This window comes from Tursiops truncatus, chromosome 2 (assembly GCF_011762595.2).
Source record: "Tursiops truncatus isolate mTurTru1 chromosome 2, mTurTru1.mat.Y, whole genome shotgun sequence".
Classification (NCBI taxonomy): Eukaryota; Metazoa; Chordata; class Mammalia; order Artiodactyla; family Delphinidae; genus Tursiops; species Tursiops truncatus.
Window position 1 is genome coordinate 37,717,312 of NC_047035.1, and position 27,308 is coordinate 37,744,619.

The 27,308-nt window shown below is 40.0% G+C and overlaps 2 protein-coding genes across 11 annotated transcripts in view; both read right to left on the bottom strand.

Moving 5' to 3' along the window:
• The window catches only part of SYNE2 (spectrin repeat containing nuclear envelope protein 2), a 331,838-nt gene that overhangs the window by 275,811 nt on the left and 28,719 nt on the right, over positions 1-27,308 (bottom strand). The window lies entirely within an intron of this gene.
• Positions 1-27,308, bottom strand: part of LOC101337777 (ADP-ribosylation factor-like protein 2-binding protein) — a 29,014-nt gene continuing 1,706 nt past the window's right edge. The window contains exon 1 of the mRNA XM_073800410.1: positions 1-27,308. This exon is cut by the window's right edge and continues 1,706 nt beyond it. Coding sequence (XP_073656511.1) covers positions 20,627-21,100 — 474 coding nt within the window. The 5' untranslated portion in view covers positions 21,101-27,308 and the 3' untranslated portion in view covers positions 1-20,626.

Consider the following 27,308-nt stretch of genomic DNA (forward strand, 5'->3'; position numbering starts at 1 on the left):
CCATGCTCTTAGCCAATACAGGTTGGTACCTCACAGAGCCAGCTAGAGCTAGCTAAAACTTAGCCAGATTTTATTAATTCCTTCTTTTACTCAGCAAGCATTTATATATGCTATATGCTGCTCTCAAGGAATTCAATCTTCTGAGAATGACAGATAAACACATATTGAGTGAAATCTTCTAAGAAACATACGTAGAAGGTGTTATGGAAGCACAGGAGAAGGCATGTCCTATCGCTTGAATCTGAAGATAGATGTGATTAGAGGAGTGTACTTAATATAAAACAGCATCTCCCTCCAAATAGTCCTGTAAGCATTATTTGGGTAATACCTTGAATTTAATAAGAATGTCTCTGAGGGCCACTCATTGCCATTCAATATTAAATAAATATAAGTTATCAAATGTAGGGGAAAGAACTTAAAATAAAAACAGAATAATATGCAACAATTTGATAACCAGAGAATCAAGAAATGTTCCTGGACTAGACTGGCATGTGGAATCCACTATATTCTGTATTAAAGTTGTAGAAAAAAAAGTAGTATTTGTAAAAAAAAAAAAAAAAAAAAAAGTCTAGACCTTAAAATAACTTATGTGTCTCAGAGGTTTCTGTTTTTAACAGTGAAAATTTATTAACAAAGAAGTCAGTAAAATATATTTTTTTATTTACTGAAGAATTTCCTAGAGCTTCTAAAAAATGTAAATCAAAAGTAAAACCAGGGAATTCCCTGGTGGTCTAGCACTTAAGACTCTGGGCTTTCACTGCCAAGGGCCCAGGTTTGATCCGTGGTCTGGGAACTAAGATCCTGCAAGCTGTGTGGTGCAGCCAAAAAACTGAAACAAAAAGTAAAACCAAGCTATGAAGACGGAATCAATTGCAAGTGTTGGATTATTGATCCCAATACTGTCTTAGTACAATTATTTATCAAAACACGCTACAGAGGTCATGAGGATCTGACTGAAGACAACGTATGATGACATTTCCAACATAATTGTTTTTGGTGAGAAACAGTTGACATCTCCAGAGAGGAATTTACTTGCTAAATAGGGCCCATGAAAAACTGGAACACAGTGGAGAAGACAAGCTTTGAGAGACTTCTCAGGATCTTAACTGAGAAGCTAGAAAGAATATGAGCAAGGAAGGCAGAAAGAGGAATGAAGCTTGGCCAGGGGCTCAGTGAGTCAGTCACCAGGGTCTATCAACCAAAATCCTGAGGGCCATCCTATCATTTGCCTTCCGACTCCCCTGTGGGGAGCATGAGGGCTGCCTGCCCAGGTGGAATCACAGCACAGACAAGCCCTTCTTCCCAGGCGGTCCTCATCACCTTACTTTTCCTTTTCAAATAAAAGTTACAAACAATTATGTAACATCAGGGTTCAGAATGAAAATAATAGATCATCTTCAGACACGTACGAAAGATTAGGTAAAGAATTAATGTAGTGGCATTAAAGATTCGAAGAGCAAGTAGAATCATGTGGAACTGTGTTTTTAAAATCCATGTAAATTAATACACATGCTTTTATAAATGGCATAAGCTATTTTGATACAACTGTGGTTTGCTAATGCAATACATCTTAATATGCGTCTGGTTTCTCTAAAACCTCAAAACACTAGAGTATTTCCCTTTTAAAAGAAATCTTGGCATATACTTTGGATTATTATGATTAGAATTTTTACAACTCAAAAGTGAAATTTGGATAGAGATCATTTCTAATGAGTGGAATTATTAGTGATTTTCATTTTCTTCCTTTTGCTTATATTCATTTTTAAAGTTTCAAATGATGAATTTGAATATGAATAGCAGCCTATTTCTGCTGCAATAAGAAAAACATTTTTGCTTTTATTTTGGTGAAATGACAACAAATGGGGAATAAGGTATTTAGTTCAGGATCAGCTCTCCAATCCACATGCTATGGAAACTGTATATCTATAGCTGTATAATGAGAAAAATACTCTCTTGACACAAATAAAATATTAGAAAACTTCTCTGGGTTTGTCAGAAATTTCTAGAAAGGACTCCTAAAGCCTTTTCGGTAGCTCAAGAGGTCTCACTTTCTCATTAGTAGATAGTTTGTTAATGAGCCCTGCTGTTCTAACAGCACTGAAGAAAGCACTGTCAATGGGGAGAAAGGGACTTCTATGTCACCTTCAAAATTTGATCGGAAGGTATATGTACCATAGCAGGACATGCTAAACACATTTAGGTAGTTCTTTAACAGACTAGTTTAAATATTACCATTTTCCCTGGCGTAAATTCCCTGTTCTTTCTTCTGTCCTTCAGCTGTACCAGGTTATTTACGGTCGAGCTAGGAATTCTAAAGGCTCTCCCTTTTGCCTGTTAAGTTATAGAGCTTGTCATCGCACTGACAAGTTGTTAACTCTGATCTGCCTCCAAGCTCACAGAAGAAAGCTGGTGACACACTTGCCATAATAAGCTTCTCCATCTGTTTCCCATTAACTTTTCCTAACTCTGTTATTACTTATGTTTCATCATCCCTTGACCAGAAGCAATTGGTGTAAATTCTCAGATCCATTGATTTTTAAGATCCACCCTTCTATCTCCTTTTAGGCAATTTATTTTTCTAATAATCACCACAAAATGCCAGAACAATCAATCCTAACTATTCACCACACTTTTGGAACACAAACACGTAGCAATTCTCTGGATATGATATTGCTGCACTTGCTACCTCACAACAAAGCAGTGTCACTCCCCAGCCAATCCCAACTGTACTGCTAAACCACCCACTTTAACCATGATAACAGCATTTTAAGTAAATGTAACCACTTCCCTAAAAGAGCTTTCTGTTGGCCTTGACCAAGTCCCAAATGCTCTGAACTGCAGGGTCCACAGCTATAGAAAGGGATACATATCTTATAAGGATTTCAGTGAAGCACATGAAACTAAAAACTACAGTAGCAACTAACATTTATTGCTGTGCTTACTACAGTAGATGTACTACAGTATATAAATTGTATTTACTATAATCGGTGAAGTGAATTCATCAGGATTATCCCATTTCTTAATCAGCAGTAAAAATTAAAAACTAATCACAATATTAAAACGTAGAGTATAAAGACTTAAGGATAAAAACTTCCAAAGCCACAAAACTGGATGTGTTAATAAATCAGCACAAATCTAGAAAACATGTACTCAGGAAGTAATTACTTTTTTTTTTTTTTTTTTTTGCGGTTCGCGGGCCTCTCACTGTTGTGGCCTCTCCCATTGCGGAGCACAGGCTCCGGACGCGCAGGCTCAGCGGCCATGGCTCACGGGCCCAGCCGCTCCACGGCACGTGGGATCTTCCCGGACTGGGGCACGAACCCGTGTCCCCTGCATCGGCAGGCGGACTCTCAACCACTGCGCCACCAGGGAAGCCTGGAAGTAATTACTTTTAATTTTCATCAGCTCATTTTAGCCTAGAAATTCTGCCCTTGCACCCACACTCCAATTTTTAAAGCTCATAATACCCCCAGCAAAAGTTCCCTGCCTTCATTACTACATGTCACCAGTCTCCAAAAAAACCTAGAGAGATCTTTAAGTTACAAGTACTGGCAATGGTTTGGGGGCTTTTCCCCATATATATCTCTTCATTCCTTTTGCCATCACTTCTGCCCGTGACCCCATTACTTTGTTCCTAAATTGATACCAAAGATTCCTGGCTTTCTTATTAACTCTAGCTTCTCCACCCCTATCTTTAAAGAATCCCAGAGAGGTCTGGGATTGGTGGCATGAGATACTACAGAAGTTGAGGATGAGACAGATGTCTGAGTGTGCTGAAGATCAGGACCAACAGCAAGACTTTAGACAAGTATACACCTCAACAGGGGGACCCCTAGCCCTCACCAACCCCACCTTCTCCACAAGCACTGGAGCCAGACGCATGCCCCGATCCCTTGCTCCATCCACAAGTGGGATTTCAGAGGATGCTTTTCTGGAGAAAGTAAAGCCCCTAGAAAAGCCCTCTAGAGATTGATATTTGGGATTCCTCAATAGAAAAGTCAGTTCCATGCCAAATCACCCAGCTGTGAAATTCCACTGATTGGCTTTTTCGTTCCTCACTCTTGAATATGATTGTACGGCCAAAGATTACGAGACATTTAAGGAGAGCCTCCAAGAATGAAAGGAAGAGATCAAAACAAACACAAAAGAGGAACCCTGAGGAACCAGCAAACATAGGAAAGGAAAGAAAAATAAAAATGAAACTGATCATTGAATTTTTTTAGAAACAACACCATAAGGTGAACTCTATTTTAAAACTTATAAAAGGCTTCACCATATCAGTTACAAACAGAATCAACATTTCTTCCATTTTACACCTTCACATGACAATGCACTATATAACAAGAGATATATTTTAAAGTTTTGTTCTGCATGCTGCTAACACATTTCACTAGCTTTTTCTTTAACCATTGGATTTTTAACAATAGCAAAGCAAAAAGTCATATTCTATTGGACAGAATTAATTTTGGAAAGCCCTTGTAAAATCAGGCTTAGTCTTGTTTATAAACATTCACACCCACCATATGCTGAAATGGAAAGCAGAATGAAAGACAACTACCTTGGCAGGAATGAATGCTTAAAGGTTTTAATCGTAGCCCTCAGAACAAGCAAGGACTACCATTTGTTCTATTTCCTCCAAGAGACAAAAGTCAATTCCATCCTCAGTGATACAATGGTAATACTACACAGAAACTCAGTATGAATTCACAATTCCACAGGAATCTGAAAATTACCAAGGCAATTTTCCTTTTGAGGATTACAAATTCTACAGAGTTAGTAATAGTGAAATGGGCAGCCATAGCAGAGTTTTGAGCAGAGAAGAGATATAATTTGACTTATGTTTCAAAATTATCATTTGGACTGATGTGTGGGAACAACACATGGGACAAGGAATGAAGCAGGGAGACTAGTTAAAAGGCTATCACAGAATGGATGGACAGAGGGATAGACAGATGGGTAATAAATGAGAAAGCAAGCATGGTAAAATGTTAAGGGTGGAATCTAGGTGTTGAGAATACAGCTATTTGTGTAAAATTCTTTCAACTTTGTTGTATATTTTATAATTTTCATAATAAAATGCTGGGAGTAAAAGGTTATTACAGTAATCCAGGTGATGATGGCTGGGACCAGGGATGCAGAAGTAGAAGGAGTAAGTGGTCTGCGATCAGATTCTGAATATATGTTGGAGATGGTACCAACAAGGCTTCCTGACTGATTAGATGTCATATGTCATAAGAGAAAGAGAAGAATAAAAAATAACTCGTAAATTTTTGACGTAAACAACAGGAAGGATGGAGAAGTCATGAATTCAGCCAGACAAGGCTGCAGGTGGAGCAGGTTTGAGGGCAAAGCAGGAGTCCAGGTTTGACATTTCAGATGTACATCAGACATCAGTTCTGAAGCCAGGTAACTTGTGCATACTCCACTTTTTTTCAAAGTAAATGCTTCATGTCCCATGGGAAACAAAGCCAACAGGATCAAGTCAGATCCAGGAGGAGGGAGTTTGGCAAGGCAATAAGATAGGAACAGGGCACTATGAAAAAATATTGAAGTGCTATATTTTAAAAGACCAATAAAAGAGTTAGAAAATAAAATAAGGACATCTCCCATAAACAAAAGGGAGAAAAACAGAAAATATAAAACTTAAAGGCCAATCCAGTGGATCTAACATCCAATCGAGAAAACAGAGGGAGAAAATTATCAAAGAATTAATACAGTGGCTGGAGAAGACGGCGGAAGAGTAGGACATGGAGATCACCTTCCTCCCCAGAGATACATCAGAAATACATCTACACGTGGAACAACTCCTACAGAACACCCACTGAACGCTGGCAGAAGACCTCAGACCTCCCCAAAGGCAAGAAACTCCCCACCTACCTGGGTAGGGCAAAAGAAAAAACAGAGAGAAAAGAATAGGGACGGGACGTGCACCAGTGGGAAGGAGATGTGAAGGAACAAAGGTTTCCACACAGTAGAAGCCCCTTCGCAGGCGGAGACAGCGGGTGGCGGAGGGGGGAAGCTTCGGGGTCACGGAGGAGAGCACAGCAACGGGTGAGGAGGGCAAAACGGAGAGATTCCCGCACAGAGGATCAGTGTGGACCAGCACTCACCAGCCCGAGAGGCTTGTCTGCTCACCCGCCGGGGCGGCGGGGCTGGGAGCTGAGGCTCGGGCTTCGGTCGGAGCACAGGGAGAGGACTGGGGTTGGCAGCATAAACACAGCCTGCAGGGGGTTAGTGCACCACGGCTAGCCGGGAGGGAGTCCGAGGAAAAATCTGGAGATGCCGAAGAGGCAAGAGACTTTTCTTGCCTCTTTGTTTCCTGCTGCGCGAGGAGAGATTAAGAGCGCTGCTTAAATGAGCTCCGGGGGGGGGCCCGCGGCTAACATGGACCCCAGAGACGGGCATGAGAAGCTAAGGCTGCTGCTGCCGCCACCAAAAAGCCTGTGTGCGAGCACAGGTCACTATCCACACCTCCCCTCCCGGGAGCCTGTGCAGCCAGCCACTGCCACGGTTCCGGGACCCAGGGACAACTTCCCCGGGGAAAACACACGGCGCGCCTCAGGCTGGTGCAACGTCATGTTGGCCTCTGCCGCCGCAGGCTCGCCCCGCGTCCCTACCCCTCTGTCTCCCCGGCCTGAGTGAGCCAGAGCCCCCGCATCAGCTGCTCCTTTAACCCCGTCCTGTCTGAGAGAAGAACAGACGCCCTCAGGCGACCTACACGCAGAGGCGGGGCCAAATCTAAAGCTGAACCCCGGAACCTGTGCGAACAAAGAAGACAAAGGGAAATCTCTCCCAGTAGCCTCAGAAGCAGTGGATTAAAGCTCCACAATCAACTTGATGTACCCTGCATCTGTGGAATACCTGAATAGACAACGAATCATCCCAAATTGAGGAGGTGGACGTTGGGAACAAGATATATTATTTTTTCCCCTTTTCCTCTCTTTGTGAGTGTGTATGTGTATGCTTCTGTGTGAGATTTTGGCTGTACAGCTTTGCTTTCACCATTTGTCCTAGGGATCTGACCGTCCGGTTTTTTGCTTTTTTTTACTTCAAATACTTTTTTTTTCTAATATTTTTTTTATTTTTTATTTTAATAACTTATTTTATCTTACTTTATTTTATTTTATCCTCTTTCTTTCTATTTTTCTCCCTTTTATTCTGAGCTGTGCGGAGGACAGGCTCTTGGTGCTCCAGCCAGGCGTCAGGACTGTGCCACTGAGGTGGGAGAGCCAACTTCAGGACACTGGTCCACAAGATACCTCCCAGCTCCACATAATACCAAACAGTGAAAATCTCCCAGAGATCTCCATCTCAACACCAAGACCCACATTCACTCAACGACCAGCAAGCTACAGTGCTGCACACCCTATGCCAAACAACTAGCAAGACAAGAACACAACACAACCCATTAGCAGAGAGGCTGCCTAAAACCATAATAAGGCCACAGACACCCCAAAACACACCACCAGACGTGGACCTGCCCACCAGAAAGACAAGATCCAGCCTCATCCACCAGAACACAGGCACTAGTCCCCTCCACCAGGAAACCTACACAACCCACTGAACCAACCTTAGCACCTGGGGACAGACACCAAAAACAACAGGAACTATGAACCTGCAGCCTGAGAAAAGGAGACCCCAAACACAGTAAGATAAGCAAAATGAAAAGACAGAAAAGAAACACAGGAGATGAAGGAGCAAGGTAAACACCCACCAGACCTCACAAATGAAGAGGAAATAGGCAGTCTACCTTAAAAAGAATTCAGAATAATGACAGTAAAGATGATCCAAAATCTTGAAAATAGAATGGAGAAAATGCAAGAACCATTTAACAAGGACCTAGAAGAACTAAAGAGGAAACAAGCAACGATGAACAGCACAATAAATGAAATTTAAAATACTCTAGAAGGAAACAATAGCAGAAGAACTGAGGCAGAAGAACGGATAAGTGACCTGGAAGATGAAATAGTGGAAATAACTACTGCAAAGCAGTATAAAGAAAAAAGAATGAAAAGAATTGAGGACAGTCTCAGAGACCTCTGGGACAACATTAAACGCACCAACATTCGAATCATAGGGGTCCCAGAAAAAGAAGAGAAAAAGAAAGGGACTGAGAAAATACTTGAAGAGATTATAGTTGAAAACTTCCCTAATATGGGAAAGGAAATAGTTAATCAACTCCAGGAAGCACAGAGAGTCCCATACAGGATAAATCCAAAGAGAAACACGCCAAGACACATATTAATCAAACTGTCAAAAATTAAATACAAAGAAAACATATTAAAAGCAGCAAGGGAAAAACCACAAATAACATACAAGGGAATTCCCATAAGGTTAACAGCTGATCTTTCAGCAGAAACTCTGCAAGCCAGAAGGGAGTGGAAGGACATATTTAAAGTGATGAAGGAGAAAAACCTACAACCAAGACTACTCAACCCAGCAAGGATCTCATTCAGACTTCATGGAGAAATTAAAACTTTTACAGACAAGCAAAAGCTGGGAGAGTTCAGCACCACCAAACCAGCTTTACAACAAATGCTAAAGGAACTTCTCTAGGCAAAAAACGCAAGAGAAGGAAAAGACCCACAATAACAAACCCAAAACTATTAAGAAAATGGGAATAGGAACATACATATCGATAATTAGCTTAAATGTAAATGAATTAAATGCTCCCACCAAAAGACACAGACTGGCTGAATGGATACAAAATCAAGACCTGTATATATGCTGTCTACAAGAGACCCACTTCAGACCTAGGGACACATACAGACTGAAAGTGAGGGGATGAAAAAAGATATATCATGCAAATGGAAATCAGAAGAAAGCTGGAGTAGCAATTCTCATATGAGACAAAATAGACTTTAAAATAAAGACTATTACAAGAGACAAAGAAGGACACTACATAATGATCAAGGGATCGATCCAAGAAGGAGATATAACAATTGTAAATATTTATGCACCCAACATAGGAGCACCTCAATACATAAGGCAAATACTAACAGCCATAAAAGGGGAAATCGACAGTAACACAATCACAGTAGGGGATTTTAACACCCCGCTTTCACCAATGGACAGATCATTCAAAATGAAAATAAATAAGGAAACACAAGCTTTAAATGATACATTAAACAAGATGGACTTAATTGATATTTATAGGACATTCCATCCAAAAACAACAGAATACACATTTTTCTCAACTGCTCATGGAACATTCTCCAGGATAGATCATATCTTGGGTCACAAATCTAGCCTTGGTAAATTTAAGAAAACTGAAATCGTATCAAGTATCTTTTCCGACCACAACGCTATGAGACTAGATATCAATTACAGGAAAAGATCTGTAAAAAATACAAACACAGGGAGGCTAAACAATACACTACTTAATAACAAAGTGATCACTGAAGATATCAAAGAGGAAATCAAAGAATACCTAGAAACAAATGACAATGGAGACACGACGACCCAAAACCTATGGGATGCAGCAAAAGCTGTTCTAAGAGGGAAGTTTATAGGAATAAAATCCTACCTTAAGAAACAGGAAACATCTCAAACAACCTAACCTTGCACCTAAAGCAATGAGAGAAAGAAGAACAAAAATACCCCAAAGTTAGCAGAAGGAAAGAACTCATAAAGATCAGATCAGAAATAAATGAAAAAGAAATGAAGAAAACGATAGCAAAGATCAATAAAACTAAAAGGTGGTTCTTTGAGAAGATAAACAAAATTGATAAACCATTAGCCAGACTCATCAAGAAAAAAAGGGAGAAGACTCAAATCACTAGAATTAGAAAAGAAAAAGGAGAAGTAGCAACTGACACTGCAGAAATAAAAAGGATCATGAGAGATTACTACAAGCAACTCTATGCCAATAAAATGGACAACCTGGAAGAAATGGACAAATTCTTAGAAATGCACAACCTGCCACGATTGAATCAGGAAGAAATAGAAAATATGAACAGACCAATCACAAGCACTGAAATTGAAATTGTGATTCAAAATCTTCCAACAGGGCTTCCATGGTGGCGCAGTGGTTGAGAGTCCGCCTGCCAATGCAGGGGACACAGGTTCATGCCCCGGTCCAGGAAGATCCCACATACCACGGAGCGGCTGGGCCCATGAGCCATGGCCGCTGAGCCTGCACGTCCGGAGCCTGTGCTCCGCAACGAGAGAGGCCACAACAGTGAGAGGCTCGCGTACCGCAAAAAAAAAAAAATCTTCCAACAAACAAAAGCCCAGGACCAGATGGCTTCACAGGCGAATTCTATCAAACATTTAGAGAAGAGCTAACACCTATTCTTCTCAAAACTCTTCCAAACTATAACAGAGGGAGGAACACTCCCAAACTCATTCTATGAGGCCACCATCACCCTGATACCAAAACCAGACAAAGATGTCACAAAGAAAGAAAACTACAGGCCAATATCAATGATGAACATAGACGTAAAAATCTTCAACAAAATACTAACAAACAGAATCCAACAGCACATTAAAAGGATCATACACCATGATCAAGTGGGGTTTATTCCAGGAATGCAAGGATTCTTCAATATACGCAAATCAATCAACATGATACGCCATATTAACAAATTGAAGGAGAAAAACCATATGATCATCTCAATAGACGCAGAAAAGCTTTTGACAAAATTCAACACCCATTTATGATAAAAACCCTGCAGGAAACAGGCATCGAGGGAACTTTCCTCAACATAATAAAGGCCATATATGACAATCCCACAGCCAACATCATCCTCAATGGTGAAAAACTAAAACCATTTCCACTAAGATCAGGAACAAGACATGGTTGCCCACTCTCACCACTCTTATTCAACATAGTTTTGGAAGTTCTAGCCACAGCAATCAGAGAAGAAAAAGAAATAAAAGGAATCTAAATCGGAAAAGAAGAAGTAAAGCTGTCACTGTTTGCAGATGACATGATACTATACATAGAGAATCCTAAAGATGCTACCAGAAAACTACTAGAGCTAATCAATGAATTTGGTAAAGTAGCAAGATACAAAATTAATGCACAGATATCTCTGGCATTCTTATACACTAATGATGAAAAATCCAAAAGTGAAATTAAGAAAACACTCCCATTTACCACTGCAACAAAAAGAATAAAATATCTAGGAATAAACCTACCTAAGGAGACAAAAGACCTGTATGCAGAAAACTATAACACACTGATGAAAGAAATTGGAGATGATACAAATAGATGGAGAGATATACCATGTTCTTGGATTGGAAGAATCAACATTGTGAAAATGACTCTACTACCCAAAGCAGTCTACAGATTCAATGCAATCCCTATCAAACTACGACTTGTATTTTTCACAGAACTAGAACAAAAAATTTCACAATTTATATGGAAACACAGAAGACCCCAAATAGCCAAGGCAATCTTGAGAATGAAAAATGGAGCTGGAGGAATCAGGCTCCCTGACTTCAGACTATACTACACAGCTACAGTAATCAAGACAGCATGGTACTGGCACAAAACCAGAAATATAGATCAATGGAACAGGATAGAAAGCCCAGAGATAAACCCACGCACATATGGTCACCTTATCTTTGATAAAGGAGGCAAGAATATAGAGTGGAGAAAAGACAACCTCTTCAATAAGTGGTGCTGATAAAACTGGACAGGTACATGTAAAAGTATGAAATTAGAACACTCCCTAACACCATACACAAAAATAAACTCAAAATGGATTAAAGCCCTAAATGTAAGGCCAGACACTATCAAACTCTTAGAGGAAAACATAGGCAGAACACTCTATGACATAAATCACAGCAAGATCCTTTTTGACCCACCTCCTAGAGAAATGGAAATAAAACCAAAAATAAACAAATGAGACCTAATGAAAGTTAAAAGCTTTTGCACAGCAAAGGAAACCATAAACAAGACCAAAAGACAACCCTCAGAATGGGAGAAAATATTTGCAAATGAAGCAACTGACAAAGGATTAACCTCCAAAATTTACAAGCAGCTCATGCAGCTCAATAACAAAAAATCAAACAACCCAATGCAAAAATGGGCTGAAGACCTAAATAGACATTTCTCCAAAGAAGATATACAGAGTGCCAACAAACACATGAAACAGTGCTCAACATCATTAATCATTAGAGAAATGCAAATCAAAACTACAATGAGATATCATCTCACACCAGTCAGAATGGCCATCATCAAAAAATCTAGAAACAGTAAATGCTGGAGAGGGTGTGGAGAAAAGGGAACACTGTTGCACTGCTGGTGGGAATGTAAATTGATCCAGCCACTATGGAGAACAGTATGGAGGTTCCTTAAAAAACTACAAATAGAACTACCATACGACCCAGCAATCTCACTACTGGGCATATACCCTGAGAAAACCATAATTCAAAAAGAGTCATGTACCAAATGTTCATTGCAGCTCTATTTACAATAGCCAGGACATGGAAGCAACCTAAGTGTCCATCATCGGATGAATGGATAAAGAAGATGTGACACATATATACAATGGAATATTACTCAGCCATAAAAAGAAACGAAATTGAGTTATTTGTAGTGAGGTGGATGGACCTAGAGTCTGTCCTACAGAGTGAAGTAAGTCAGAAAGAGAAAAACAAATACCGTATGCTAACACATATATATGGAATCTAAGGGAAAAAACGGTCATGAAGAACCTAGGAGTAAGATGGGAATAAAGACGCAGACCTACTAGAGAATGGACTTGAGGATATGGGGAGGGGGAAGGGTAAGCTGTGACAACGTGAGAGTGGCATGGACATATATACACTACCAAACATAAAATAGCTAGTGGGAAGCAGCCGCATAGCACAGGGAGATCAGCTCGGTGCTTTGTGACCACCTAGAGGGGTGGGATAGGGAGGGTGGGAGGGAGGGAGACGCAAGAAGGAAGAGATATGGGAAATATATGTATATGTATAACTGGTTCACTTTCTTTTAAAGCAGAAACTAACACATCATTGTAAAGCAATTATACTCCAATAAAGTTGTTAAAAAAAGAATTAATACAAGAAGATTTTCTAGAGCTGAAGGACGAACATAAGAGCACAATGAGTGCCCAATACCCTCGGCAAAACACATGGTTACAAAATTTCAGAATAGCAAGAATAAAGAATCTCCCAGAGGACAAAAACCAAACCACACACCAAGGAACAAAAATTAGAATAGCATCAGACTTCTGTATTAGCCATACTGGACAACAGAAGACAGTGAGGAATATCTTTAAAGTTCTGGGAAAACAACATAAGCGCTAAAACTATAAAACTCTTAGAAAAAAGCACAGGACAAAAGCTTCATGACATTGGATTTGGCAATGATTTCTTGGATATAACTCCAAAAGCACAAGCAACAAAAGAAAAAATAAATATAACTACAATAAAATTTAAAACTTCTGTTCATCAAAGGACATATTCAACAGAGTGAAAGGCAACCCATGGAGTGGGAGAAAATATTTACAAATAATGTATCTGATAAGAAGTTAATATCCATAATACATAAAGAACTCCCACAATTCAACAACAACGAAATAAACAACCCAGTTAAAAATGGGCACAGGACTTGAGCTCAATACCATTAATCATAATGGAAATGCAAATCGAAACTACAGTGAGATACTACCCCAAACCCATTAGGATGGTTACTATCAAAAAAAAAACCAGAAAATAATGTAGAGAAATTGGAAAACTTTCACACCATTGGCGGCAATGTAAAAATGGTACAGCTGCTATGGAAAACACTATGGCAGTTCTCTAAAAATTAAAAATAGAATTACCATATCATGATCCAGCAATTCCACTTCTGGGTACATACACAAAAGAATTGAAAGCAAAGTCTCAAAGAGATTATTATATACCCATATTCATAGTAGCATTATTCACAATAGCCAAAAGGTGGAAGCAACCCGAGTGTTCATCCATGGACGAATGGATAAACAAAATGTGGCATGTATATACAACAGAGTATTATTCAGTTTTAAGAAAGGAGGAAATTCTGACACATAGTACAACACGGCTGCAACTTGAGGACACCATGCTTAATGAAATAAGCCAGTCACAAAAAGACAAATACTGATGATTCCACTTACATGAGGTACCTACAGTATTCATATTCATAGATACATAAATAGAATGGTGGTTGCCAGGGGTGAGGGAGGGTGTGTGGGACATTAATTGTTTTAATTAACGTTGAATTAAATTAACCCATTGTTTAATGAGTAGAGTTCAGTTTTGCAAGATGAAAAGAGTTCTGGAGATGGATGGCGGTAACGGTTGTTACACAACAATGTGAATGTACTTAATACCACCAAACTTTACACTTAAAAATAGTTAAATTGGTAAATTTTATGTTATGTGTATTACTACAATTTTTTAAAAATGAGATAGAAAATTATTTTCAACCTATAGTCTATATCCACCTAAAGTATTAATCAAGTGTTCGGGTAGAAAATAGTCATGTCTTGACATGCAAGTCTCCAAAAAATTTATATCCTATGCTCCCACTCTTAGAAAGCTACTGGAAAAGTTACTCCAAAAAACTAAGACAGTAAAACAAGAAAGAGGTTGGGAAGTATTCCAACAAAACTGAAAACTAAACTAAACATGAGAAAAACGGGAACTAGACATTGAACACAGGAAAACAAAAGGAGAAGTTTCCAGGATGGCCGCCATGCAGCAGGTCAGAGCAGGAAAAAGTAGGGCTCTGGGAGAGAGGTCCAGGGTGGGAGCTGCGGGGAGGATGAAATAGAAAGAGAGGATGTGAAGACAGGAAGAGGTGAACAGATAGAATGAAGGAGCACACAGACTGGTGTCTGAGGGAAACTGAAGAACCATCACAGTGAGCGTACTTTGGATGTTAAGCTAGAAGAACTGGAGGCTGATGTCAGAGGGTATTTAAATTAGTGATTTTGAAGATGGTGTAGCTCCTGGCAAGACAAAAAGTTCCAATCTGGGGGTCTGAGAAACTTAAAAAGAAAAACTCCTACCTCCATTCATTCCACAAAGAATTTGTGATTTGCACATGTTCACCATTCTTCTAAGTGGAAATGCTGAGAAGTTTGGGAGAGAAGGATCGAGGGAGCTCTCATCAGATGACCTCATTTTTCTCAGGAAAATAAGAAGTCAGATCATCTCTTAGGTGTGAGGAAGCTAGGGTAGGGTAGGGTCCTTGAGAAATGAAAGGTTCTCGGAACAGGTTCTAGTCGAGAACCTGAGCAAACCAAGCAGAAAGACATACAAGGAGTTGGAAGGCATTGAAGGTACACAAAGACTGAATCAGCACTGGCTGCAAATGGACCCAAAGAGTATTTTGGGTGCAAGGATCTCCCAGGATGACCCAGGATGTGACTGATGCTCAGGTAGGAGTAGCAACAGCTGGTGACTTAATAAATTTCTACCAACTAAAAAATGTTCTAAAATTGCTCATGGACACAAGGACTTATGTTCAAGAATGTTCATGGAAGAACTATATATAGCAGAAAAAGAGGAAACAGCCGAATCCCATCAGTAGGAAAATGCATAAACTGTAGTTGAGTCATGCGAGGGAAGACTATTCCACGGCTAAAATGAATGACCAGTATCAGAAAGGTTAAATATCAAAACTAAAATGTTCAGGGGTGGAGGGCAGAGCAAGTCCAAAAGGATTGATACACTATGAAGTCATTTATGTACTTTATGTAAATTTTAAACACACACATACATATATGGTAAAAGAACAGAAACATGCGTGGGAGTGATACCCACAACTTCAGGGTAGAGGGCAAAGGAGTGGGAGGGCGGGACTTCAGCTCTATAGCTAATGTTTCATTCTTCTAAAAAGTTAACATCTAGGACTTCCCTGGTGGCACAGTGGTTAAGAATCCACCTGCCAATGCAGGGGACACGGGTTCGAGCCCTGGTCCGGGAAGATTCCACATGCCGTGGAGCAACTAAGCCCATGCACCACAACTACTGAGCCTGCGCTCTAGAGCCCGTGAGCCACAACTACTGAAGCCCACATGCCTAGAGCCCGTGCTCTGCAACAAGAGAAGCCACCGCAATGAGAAGCCCACACACCGCAACGAAGAGTAGCCCCCGCTCACTGCAACTAGAGAAAGCCTGTGTGCAGCAATGAAGACCCAACGCAGCCAAAAATAAATTAATTTTTAAAAAAAGTTAACATCCAAGTAGGATTATACTACAGATGTTAGAAATAGTCATCCTTTTTTTCCAGACCAAACTTTTAATTATTTTATTGAACAGCACATTAAATAATTCTCTAAAACAGGTATCTTAACTGATTTCCCTTTCCCAGATCATTTTATATTTGCAGATTTTAAACTATTTTACCATCTGTTGACCCATTATGAATCAAACGTTATTAATAAAGTTTATGGTAAGTGGCAAATATGATATTTAACAAAACATCATTAAGAAATTCCATTCTTAACATTTTTAAATTGTAATAGAATTCTACTTAGGTTAGAGAGGAGAGATGAAATGGTTGAAAGAACCCTAGACTTAAAGAGTCTGAAGAATCTGGCCTTGATCCCAGCTCTGCCACTGACCTCAAAGCCTTGGATAATCATCAGCCTCTGCAAGGTCCCGTTTCTTCATCTGTGAAATGATTTTGTCTGAGCCAACTCACACTTTCGGGTTCTTGCCAAAGAATCTAACCCGAAGTTCTCTGCTGTGCATTTAAAAGCACTGGATTACAAGCAATAATATTCCTGGAGGAACGCCTGAAAGACTGAACGTCCACCCATTCCTGGATGTGGTCTTTGGATCCTTTCCAGCCATCAGGGAGCTGTGAACCTGAACTGCATTGTTTTATCCCCCTAGAGAACTGCTTTTATTAAAACGTATTCTGGCATAATCCCATAAACCTTACCAAGCAGGATATTATAGGAAACAGTCAAGAGAGACCTACCATTGTACTTCTTACACAGGAGTTCAGGAAGACAGTCTGTAAGCCACATAGTGTTCCTTTTATGAGAACAAGCTGTGGAAAATTCTCAGGTCTCAGTACCAAGAAAAATTGTGATCCTGAGCATTTATTCTTTTAATCTAATGACCATGTTATTTTTATAAACAAAGTTTCCCTCTCTTTATTTTGGCTGGTATAGCCTGGATCTAGCAACTACAAATGACTTTATGGAAAACAAGGTGCTATCCCACCGGCTTTATGCATCTACTCTTATTTTTCCTTCGCTGCAATATCCTCATCTATTTTTCTATTCAACTGAATTTTATATTTCTATGCAAACTAACTCAAAATTTCTCTACAATAAAGGAGGGTACAAATAAATGAGTTAAACAAACTCGGACTTTCTGTAGGACAAGATGAGATAACATGTAGCATGCTGAAAATTACAAAATGAGATACAAATGCAAGTTGGTCTCCATTGGTGAGAAAGAAAAATTTATTAGTGGAAGATGAAATTTATGTGCTTTCAGTAAGTGAGATCTTTTTAATATTTTTCAATGTCAAGTCGCTTGAAGACATCCAGATTCCAGTTCTAAGCTCTAGGAAGAGATCTAATTTGTAGACAACATGGTGAAGCATCCCTAAAACACTATGAATGACTTTGTGACTTACTCTATCATTTCTGCCAGGTTCTGTTTGTTCCTGTCCCATCTTCTTGAACTAAGTGCATGTCCCCTGTAGCCTCATTCCCATGGAGACCCTGAATCAATGGGGAGTCTTGCCTGGAAGCAATGGATTAACAATGCCTCTAGTGGGAGGTAGAACAGGCAGAGGGTGGGTGAGGAAGTACTAAAGGGCATAAATTGGCTTGCTATTATTCATAAGAAAAATATATTCCTAAGAATTCTTTGCACTCAAGAATATATTTTTTCAGTGATTATACTCTTGGTGAATATATTCTTACTCTGCCTCTCCCTCATGTCCCCACTCCCTGCCCATCAATCTCCTCTCTCTTGAAGATCAGCAGTCCAGGCTCTGCGGGGTGTTTTTCTCTCTCCCTGTCCAAGTCCGCTCCCATTACAACAGGGCAAACAAAAACTGAAGGTTCCATAAAATGCCAGCATATAAAAATGAAAAGAGGACACCTTAAACATCACCTACGTCTTCAAAAAGCTGTTAAAACCATTGTATATGAATTGTTTACATTTTCCAAACAGTGAAAAGAAACAAGCAATTAGGTAGGTCCACTTGCCATTCAGGAAACTGGCTTTAGGTGGATTGGCTTTCTTCCCCAAGAAGTAGCTGTGTGACTAACAGATCACTTATTCTGGTCCTGACTCCAGGAATAACTTCAGCCCTGCGCCCCGCCAGACCAGCTAGGGCCCTGACTCCCATCGATCACCTAATTCTTGTTAGCCTCTTCCCAGCATTTCACGCTGGAGTAATCTGCAAGCATCCTAGGATCACAGTAGAGGCTGTAGGTCCTGAATGTCAACTTGAAATGCCTGCTAACATGGAGAAACCCAATCCTCACAAGTTCCACCACTGAGCCTACCTGTCCTTTTGGAGTAGATCCTTTGGCCCTGGGTCTTCTTGAGGCTCTGGATTGCGAGCTCTGACAAGGGACTATGTTTGGTTCACTGTTGTATCTTTATCATCTAGCACAGGATGTGGCACAGAGTAGGTACATAATAAATGTTTGAGGAAAGAGTAAAAGAGTGAACAAATGAACAAACTGGAGCAAAGTTATGGAGGACACTGTTTCTACAACTCCCAGCTCTCCTGTGGGAAACCCTCCATTCAACTTTTTTTTTCTTTTTTTTAACCATTTAATGCTAGGAAAATACTTCATTTCCTTGGAGACACAGGTTGGGTTTTCTTGTGGTTGTTTCTATATTATTTCTGCTCTTGCTTTCCCTTCTGAAAATAAGAACCATATAATAAGTGTTCCTTTTTTCACCTTGGATGTCCAGAAACACAGAGCTAACTCTGAGGTCAAATCCTAGCAATTATGTCAGTCAAAGTTATGCCTGTTTTTCCCTGGCCTATGTCTCGTCTTTTGTTTTTACTTTTTATTGACATATAATACCTTTCTTATACATATTTGTTGCAGTCATCTTAAATCCTTTGTGAATAAAGTAAGGAATGAACAAATTAAAAAACTAAATAGGGCTTCCCTGGTGGAGCAGTGGTTGAGAGTCCGCCTGCCGATGCAGGGGACACAGGTTCGTGCCCCGGTCCGGGAAGATCCCACATGCTGTGGAGCGGCTGGGCCCGTGAGCCGTGGCCGCTGAGCCTGCGTGTCCGGAGCCTGTGCTCTGCAACGGGAGAGGCCATAACAGTGAGAGGCCCGCGTACCACAAAAAAAAAAAAAAAAAAAAAAAAACTAAATAACCAAATAAGCAAGCAAACCGTAACTCAGAAAGTATATATATATATATATATACACACACACACACACTTTTTTTTTTTTTTTTTTTTTTTTGGCTGCATTGGGTCTTTGTTGCTGAACATGGGCTTTCTCCAGTTGCAGCAAGAGGGGACTACTCTTCATTGCGGTGCGTGGGCTTCTCATTGCAGTGGCTTCTCTTGTTGCGGAGCATGGGCTCTAGGCTCTCAGGCTTCAGTATTTGTGGCACGGGGGCTTAGTAGTTGTGGCTCGCGGGCTCTAGAGCGCAGGCTCAGTAGTTGTGGCACACGGGCTTGCTCCACGACATGTGGGATCTTCCTGGACCAGGGATCGAACCCATGTCCCCTGCACTGGCATTCTTAACCACTGTGCCACCAGGGAAATCCCAGAAAGTATATTTAACAAGGATGCTTTTTTCTTTTTTTTCCGCAAAACAACTGGAATTTTACTCATGGTACAAAAGTATTTAATAAGCACCACATTGGTACAGAAAAACACACAGCCTACAGCTAGCTCATTCTTTAAAACCAGAACAGCCAAGTGAAAAGTCAGTAGAGGTTCTTATTTTTACTTGAAAAATAAAAACAACAACAAAAAAACAACTAAGGTACACATTGGGAATTGAACTACTATAGTTTTTCTTTCTAGAGATGTGACATCCATGTTTTCTGGTCAGTAATGTTCTATCAAACATTGTAGTAAACGACTGTACTAAATCCAAGCAGACAGATGACCAGTAAAGCTGTTTGTTATCTCCTACTGAGCTAGACCAGTGGAACACTATCTTGGTAGGATTATTCTGACAGCAAGAAGGAAGTGCCGAGCCCCTACCCCAACAGAAAACCTAAGGAGCTGTTTTACACAGAAAGCGTTTTAAGCAAACCTGCACAAACACTAACATGCTCTAAGAAAAGGAAACCTTTTAGACTACTTCCAGCACACATTCATTGGTGCCCAGTAAAATAGGAACACCAACACAGAAAGCATTTTTGCTTTCATAGCATCAACAGCTAAAAAGCACACAGCATATAATACTTTGATCTTGAAGTGAGTAATTATGGAAGTTCCAAGATTATGTCCACTAGGTTAGCCTGAGTATTCATCTATAAAAATATGTTTTCAAACACACGTAAATGAGAGTTATAGAAACAATGGGACTACATCGGGACCAGTAGAAGACAGTGAAGTGATACAAGGACTGTACATGTAAGACTAGGAATTGATTTTCACAAGTACCTTTTAGGTAAAGGACAACTCTCTAAATTGATTCCAACAGCCAAGACTAGCTGTGATAGTAGGAGTCATAGTCATAGTCTAGCTGTCACAGAAGATGATTTGCACAATGAAGTCATCACTAAACCGCTGCTTAAGTCCAGTCCCCAGCCTTCTTTTTCTGCTCGACAGTCCAGAAACATTTCTTTGAAAGCCAGAAAATCTGTAAACATGAGCAGCACGTCGAAAATGTCACCGGCCACTTCATCTTTATGGTGCTGTACAGTTGTAGTGAAAGCCGCCATGTTAAATCCAGGAATCCGCTCCAACAGCTGTTCTATATACTTTTCAACCAAAGAAATATATTCATTAAAAATAGGTGTGTAGGTGAGCTTATTCTCTTCTGTGTCTTCAAACTCCTGGTAGTACTTGTCCATGAAATTCCTCTGTAATAACTGGAACTCATCATCCATGATAATGTCCTCTAAATATCCAACCACAGCATCAAATTCTGCATCAGAGGCGGAAGAGATGGACTGCGCGAAGGTCTCTTCCTCTAGGGCGTCCATCGCCCGCCGCCGCTTCCACAGCGCACGGGGGAGTGGGCCCGTCGGCCTTCTACCCGGCCCGAGGGCCGGGCGCAGCCTCCGCTCTGCTCCGCAGAGCCCCAACTTTCATCGGGAAGGCCTCGCAGCCGAGGCCTCAGGCGCCTCACAGCCCAGCTGGGTAGCGCCTGCGCACGACGCCCCGGCCTCAGGCTCCCGGGCTGCTGCCACGCACGGCCGGGCCTCCAAGCACTGCCACGCCTCCGACAAGGATGCTTTTTAATACACACACAAATAAAAATAAAAATAATTTTGAAATTCAGGTGTTCCCGAGTCACGGGGTATTTTTTAAAAGTTACAATTTCCTCTTTGATATCTCCATTTGAACTGTTCCCCTTCCTTCCACTTTTTTTTTCAAATAAATTTATTTATTTTATTTTTTTATTTTTGGCTGTGTTGGGTCTTCGCTGCTGTGCACGGGCTTTCTCTAGTTGCGGCGAGTAGGAGCTACTCTTCGTTGCAGTGCGCGGGCTTCTCACTGCAGTGGCTTCTCATTGCGGAGCATGGGCTCTAGGCGCCCGGGCTTCAGTAGTTGCGGCACGCAGGCTCAGTAGTTGTGGCTCACGGGCTTAGTTGCTCCGCGGCACGTGGGATCTTCCCAGACCAGGGATCAAACCCATGTCCCCTGCACTGGCAGGCGGATTCTCAACCACTGCGCCACCAGGGAAGCCCCTACTTCCACTTTTGACAAGATTTTTTTTCTCCCCAAATGGCCAGAATCCTTGGCCACAAAAAAACTGAATTGCCCTCAAATGTCTTCCTAGACGTATTTTAAGGTAAAATGCCTATTTCTATTTATAATGATTTTTTCTCTTGGATTTTTAATGCTTCAGAGGAGTTGTGGTCCCAAACTATTCTGGAGGAAAGAAGGGATGGAGAAGTTGGGGGAATTCTATTAAATTTACAAAGCTGAACTAGTCCTACTGAGCTGTGGCCAAAATGGTTGCATAGTCACTGGCAAAATTCTGAAATGACTGAAACGCTTGGGAAAATATGTACAGGATCTCACTGTGATTATAACAGTATTTTTGTCAAGTGTTTCAAGTAACATAACTGTACATGCGTTTTTACACATTTCTGTTGGGTAGCATTTCCCCACTGATGAAAGATTTGTTGTCTTCAAAATTCCAAACACTGCTATCTCCAAGATATTTAAAATAAATATTTCCAAATTTGAAATGTCTGTGAGCAAATACAACAGCCAGAAATATGTTGCCTGTTAAAATTTGTTTCTGAAATGTATTATTTATTTAGAAAAATATTTGCCAATTTTAGTGGCAGCTGCAGAAATGTTTTCACACTCAGAAATTAATTTGCTATTAAAAATGGGAAAAGGAAGAGTGATTTGCTTTTCCCATTTGGCCTGCGCTACTACAACCAACCCAAATTACACACGTCTTCATCAACAGATGCACCAGCTGCTGCTTGGCCAGGTACCCATTCTTTCTCTTTAACTGTGTTCTTACACAGGAAATTAACAAAATTAACCTTTTTCAGATAAGGGTCCATTTTGTCATATAATGACCAAGTCCCACTACAGCCCTCAATCACACATATATGATTGCTAAGTTTCTTGCTTAACTTAGAAGTTTTCTGACCAAATTTTATTCTACTACTCAAGCTTAAGTTAAATATTATACAAACATGAACTAAATTCATGTAGAGTTGAGCGTTCTACATGAGACCATATTAATTCATCCATTTAACAAATATCCACTGAGTGCTTACTACTTGCCAGGCACTGTATCAGTTACTAAGGATGTAAAGATGAGTAAGTGGGAAAGGTTTTCCAGAGACAGGAACAGTGTGCTCAGGATGCATAACTGACAGCAGTCACTAATTGCCTAGGAGAATCTAAAAAAGCAAGGCTTGTCCTAACAGGCTTAATGGAAAAGGAGCAGTTTTTACCTTCCCACCCTCAAGATTTTCCTGGTAAAGCAGGTAGGACCTGGCAAGTGTAGACTGGTGGATGAGGAAGCTGACCAGGACAAGTGAATCTAGTCAAATTACGTATCATTAATAAGTGCAAAAATAAGTTTGTTCCTCCAATCCACCACCACAACAGAGCCAAGGGTTAAGAAATGGATTAAATGGAAGAAAATATTTGCAAAATAATGCAATCAACAAGGGATTAATCTCCAAAATATACAAACAACTCATACAACTCAACAACAACAACAAAAAAACCCAATAGAAAAATGGGCAGAAGACCTAAATAGACATTTCTCCAAAGAAGACATACAGACGGCCAAAAAACACATGAAAAGATGCTCAACATGGCTAATTATTAGAGAAATGCAAATCAAAATCACAATGAGGTATCATCTCACACCGGTCAGAATGGTCATCATCAAAAAGTCTACAAACAATAAATGCTGGAGAGGGTGTGGAGAAAAGGGAACCCTCTTGCACTGTTGGTGGGAATGTAAATTGGTACAGCCACTATGGAGAACAGTACAGAGGTTCCTTAAGAAACTAAAAATAGAGCTACCATGTGACCCAGCAATCCCACTACTGGGCATATATCTGGAGAAAACCATAATTCGAAAAGATACACGCACCCCAATGTTCACTGCAGCACTATTTACAATAGCCAAGACATGGAAGCAACCTAAATGTCCATCGACAGAAGAATGGATAAAGAATACGTGATACAATGTAACATTACTCAGCCATAAAAAAAGAATGAAATAATGCCATTTGCAGCAATACAGATTGACCTAGTCATTATCATACTAAATGAAGTAAATCAGACAAACATCAAGTGATATCACTGATATGTGGAGTCAAAAAAAAATGATACAAATGAATTTATTTCCAAAACAGAAACAGACTCACAGATTTAGAAAACAAATTTATGGTTACCAAAGGGGAAAGTTGGCGGGGAGTAACAGATTAGGAGGTTGGGATTAACATATACACACTACTATATATAAAATAGATAACAACAAGCACTTACGTACAGCACAGGGAAATCTACTCAGTATTCTGTAATAACCTATATGGGAAAATAATCTGAAAAAGAATAGATATACGTATATGTATAACTGAATCACTTTGCTGTACACCTGGAACTAACACAACATTGTAAATCAACTATACTCCAATATAAAGTAGAAGTTAAGAAAGTAAAAAATAAAAAGAATGTGGTTATAATTACAAAGAAAACAAGAAATGGATTCAAGTATTTTTAGGGGGTGAAAGAAATCTTTGAAATCTAAATTATGTATACTGGATAAAAAGTCAAACTATAGTTCAAATTTATTTTCTACAAAATGGAATATACAATTCATTTACTTTTACGAGGGTTTTTTGGTACTATAAATGTGTATTAAAGTAACTTTTTAATGTTACAGAAAACTAAAAAATGATAAAAATCTATCCACAGCCCCACCATCCAAATACCACCACTCCAAATAGTTTGGTGAATTTTTAGACTACTTTTATCTCTAACATAGGTTTTTTATTTTGTTTTTATAGTGTTGTAATTATACCACAAAATTTTTCTTGATTCTGCTAAATATTAAGCATCAGTATTTCCATGTTATTAGTCTCCATAAACATCGTTTTAATGCCTACATTGTATTTTTTAAATAAACTTATTTATTTTTGGCTGTGTTGGGTCTTTGTTGCTGCACGCGGCTTTCTCTACTTGCAGTGAGCAGGGGCTACTCTTCTCTGCAGCGCGCAGGCTCCTCATTGCGGTGGCTTCTCGTTGCAGAGCACGGGCTCTAGGAACAAGCGTTTCAGTAGTTGTGGCACGCAGGCTCAGTAGTTGTGGCTCATAGGCTCTAGAGCGGAGGCTCAGTAGTTGTGGCACACAGGCTTAGTTGCTCCACGGTACGTGGGTTCTTCCCAGACCAGGGCTCGAACCCATGTTCCCTGCACTGGCAGGTGGATTCTTAACCACTGCACCATCAGGGAAGTCCCACCTACATTGTTTTTGTTTTTGTTTTGTTTTGTTTTGCGCTGTGAGCAGGATATGATACATTGTATTTTGATGGTACATAAAAATTTGAATCAGAAAAGAACAGCAAGGATTAATCTCCTAAAACTTCTCAAGACCAGGGGAAAAAAAATGTTCTCTTATTGTTTAGCCTTCATTCATTTATTATTAGCCAGTAGTTTACCCAGAACATATTAATGTATAGCTTGTATGCTTCTGGCACTAAGCTGGGTGGTTAGCAAGATAATCAATCCTCGGAAAAATGATCTCCAAGACAAGAGGGATACATAATCCCTCACCTTATTGGATTCCTGGCCATTGTTACCACTGTGCTTCAGCTCTGTTCTGTGCAGATTAAATCAAATAATTAAGTGAGTTATGCTATGAGACTAATTTCCAGGATAGGAATGGTGAATGGGCCGCAATAACAAGGACCCAGGCTCACCTGAGCTAGAACAGAGGCAAGTCTGACCTCAAGATCCCTGCCCATGGTGAGAGAAGGACCAACACACATGAGTGCTGGATGGCTATCAAGTAAAGGACAATGCTTCCCATGCAGGCTTAGAATACCCTAGCTGCACTAAATCTAATCTGGGAAGCTGAACGGTCTTTGAGGAGGCAATGCCACATTGCAGAATTATTCCTAGACTAGTGGTTTACAGACCTGAGTTCTGGTTCTCATTCTGGCCCAAGCACAGGGAATGCATTTAACATATCTGAACCATAATTTTCCCCATCCATAACATAAGGGTGGATCTAGACATTCTCTAAGAGCCCTTCCAGCTAAATAAATCTGTGATTTTATGAGGCTATAAAAAGCAGGACTCACAGTCCACAGAAGTACCAAACCCAGCCATCTTACCACTTTTAAAGCATTATTTCAAACAACAAGAATGAAGAAAACACAGTTCCTTGCTGCTCTAGAAGTTACATACCTTCCAGTTCAATTACTGAGCTATTTTGAGTTGTGATCAATGCTCAGCCTGGCTGGCAATGCCGACAAGGCCAGGGCTGGGGTTTGAGCCTCTGGATCGTCCGGGAGGACAATCTGCTGGGTTCTCGAATGTGGCCACAAGATCCACACCTTCCCCATGGACCCACAGAGTGGGTGTGATGGATACAAATCTGCTTTTCTAATGCAAATGTTCAAGTATCACCTTGATGACTGAAGGTCACACTCTCATTACATGACATTCTCTGACAGTATGGAAACTAGAGAATAAATTCTCTTTATTATTGAAAAATTATTTTCAATTTTTCTCAAAATGGTTATTATTTCCATGTTATTAGGGTTAACTTTATAAATTCTTTAATAATTAGAGACTAATCCACGCCATTTAAAAAACACAAAATTAATAAGACTACTACCCTGATAAGTATAAGATAGTCTGTCAAACAATTTAGATACATATTTACACAATATAAAATTGACACAAATACATCCAGTAAGTAAACAAACTTTGCACTTAATAATTGCCTTTGCGCCTAAAAATCACACAATGTACTCTTAAACTCACTCCTATTCTACCTACCTCTTGAAATCAAAGTCTATCACTTGAAAAGAAAAAAAGGAACAAAATGTCATATAATAAACAAGTGGGCAACAGAGCATGCATTCCACCCTGCCTTACAGGAATTACAGTCTGTTAGTCTTATCAAAAAAATCATTACTCATCTGAAGATGATAAAGCCAAAAAGAAAAAAAAAAGTACCACATGGACACAGGGTGGGAATGGAAGGGTGGGACGAATTGGGAGCTTAGGATTGACATATATACACTACCACGTGTAAAATAGATAGCTAGTGGGAACATGCTTATAAAGCACTGGAAGCTCAGCTCGGTGCTCTGTGATAACCTAGATGGGTGGGATGGGGCGGGGGGGAGGTCAAAGAGGGAGGGGATATAGGTATACATATAGCTGATTCACTTCACTGTACAGCAGAAACTAACCCAACATTGTAAAGCAATTTTACTGCAATTAAAAAAATAAAAGAAAATAAAATTTTTAAAAAGTACCATCAGCTCTCAATGACCCAAGCACACATATTTCTTATGTTGCATTAGTCAGAGTCCCCTTGCTCAACCAAGGACATTAAACAGAGGTGATAAGTTTGTGTGTCTGCCTGTATGTACACCTTTGCAGGTAATGAGTCCACCCAACAGTACATTCGGAATCTTTTTCGAGACAGAGCCAGTGCGGGTGTTAAAGCTACTTTCACCCTGTG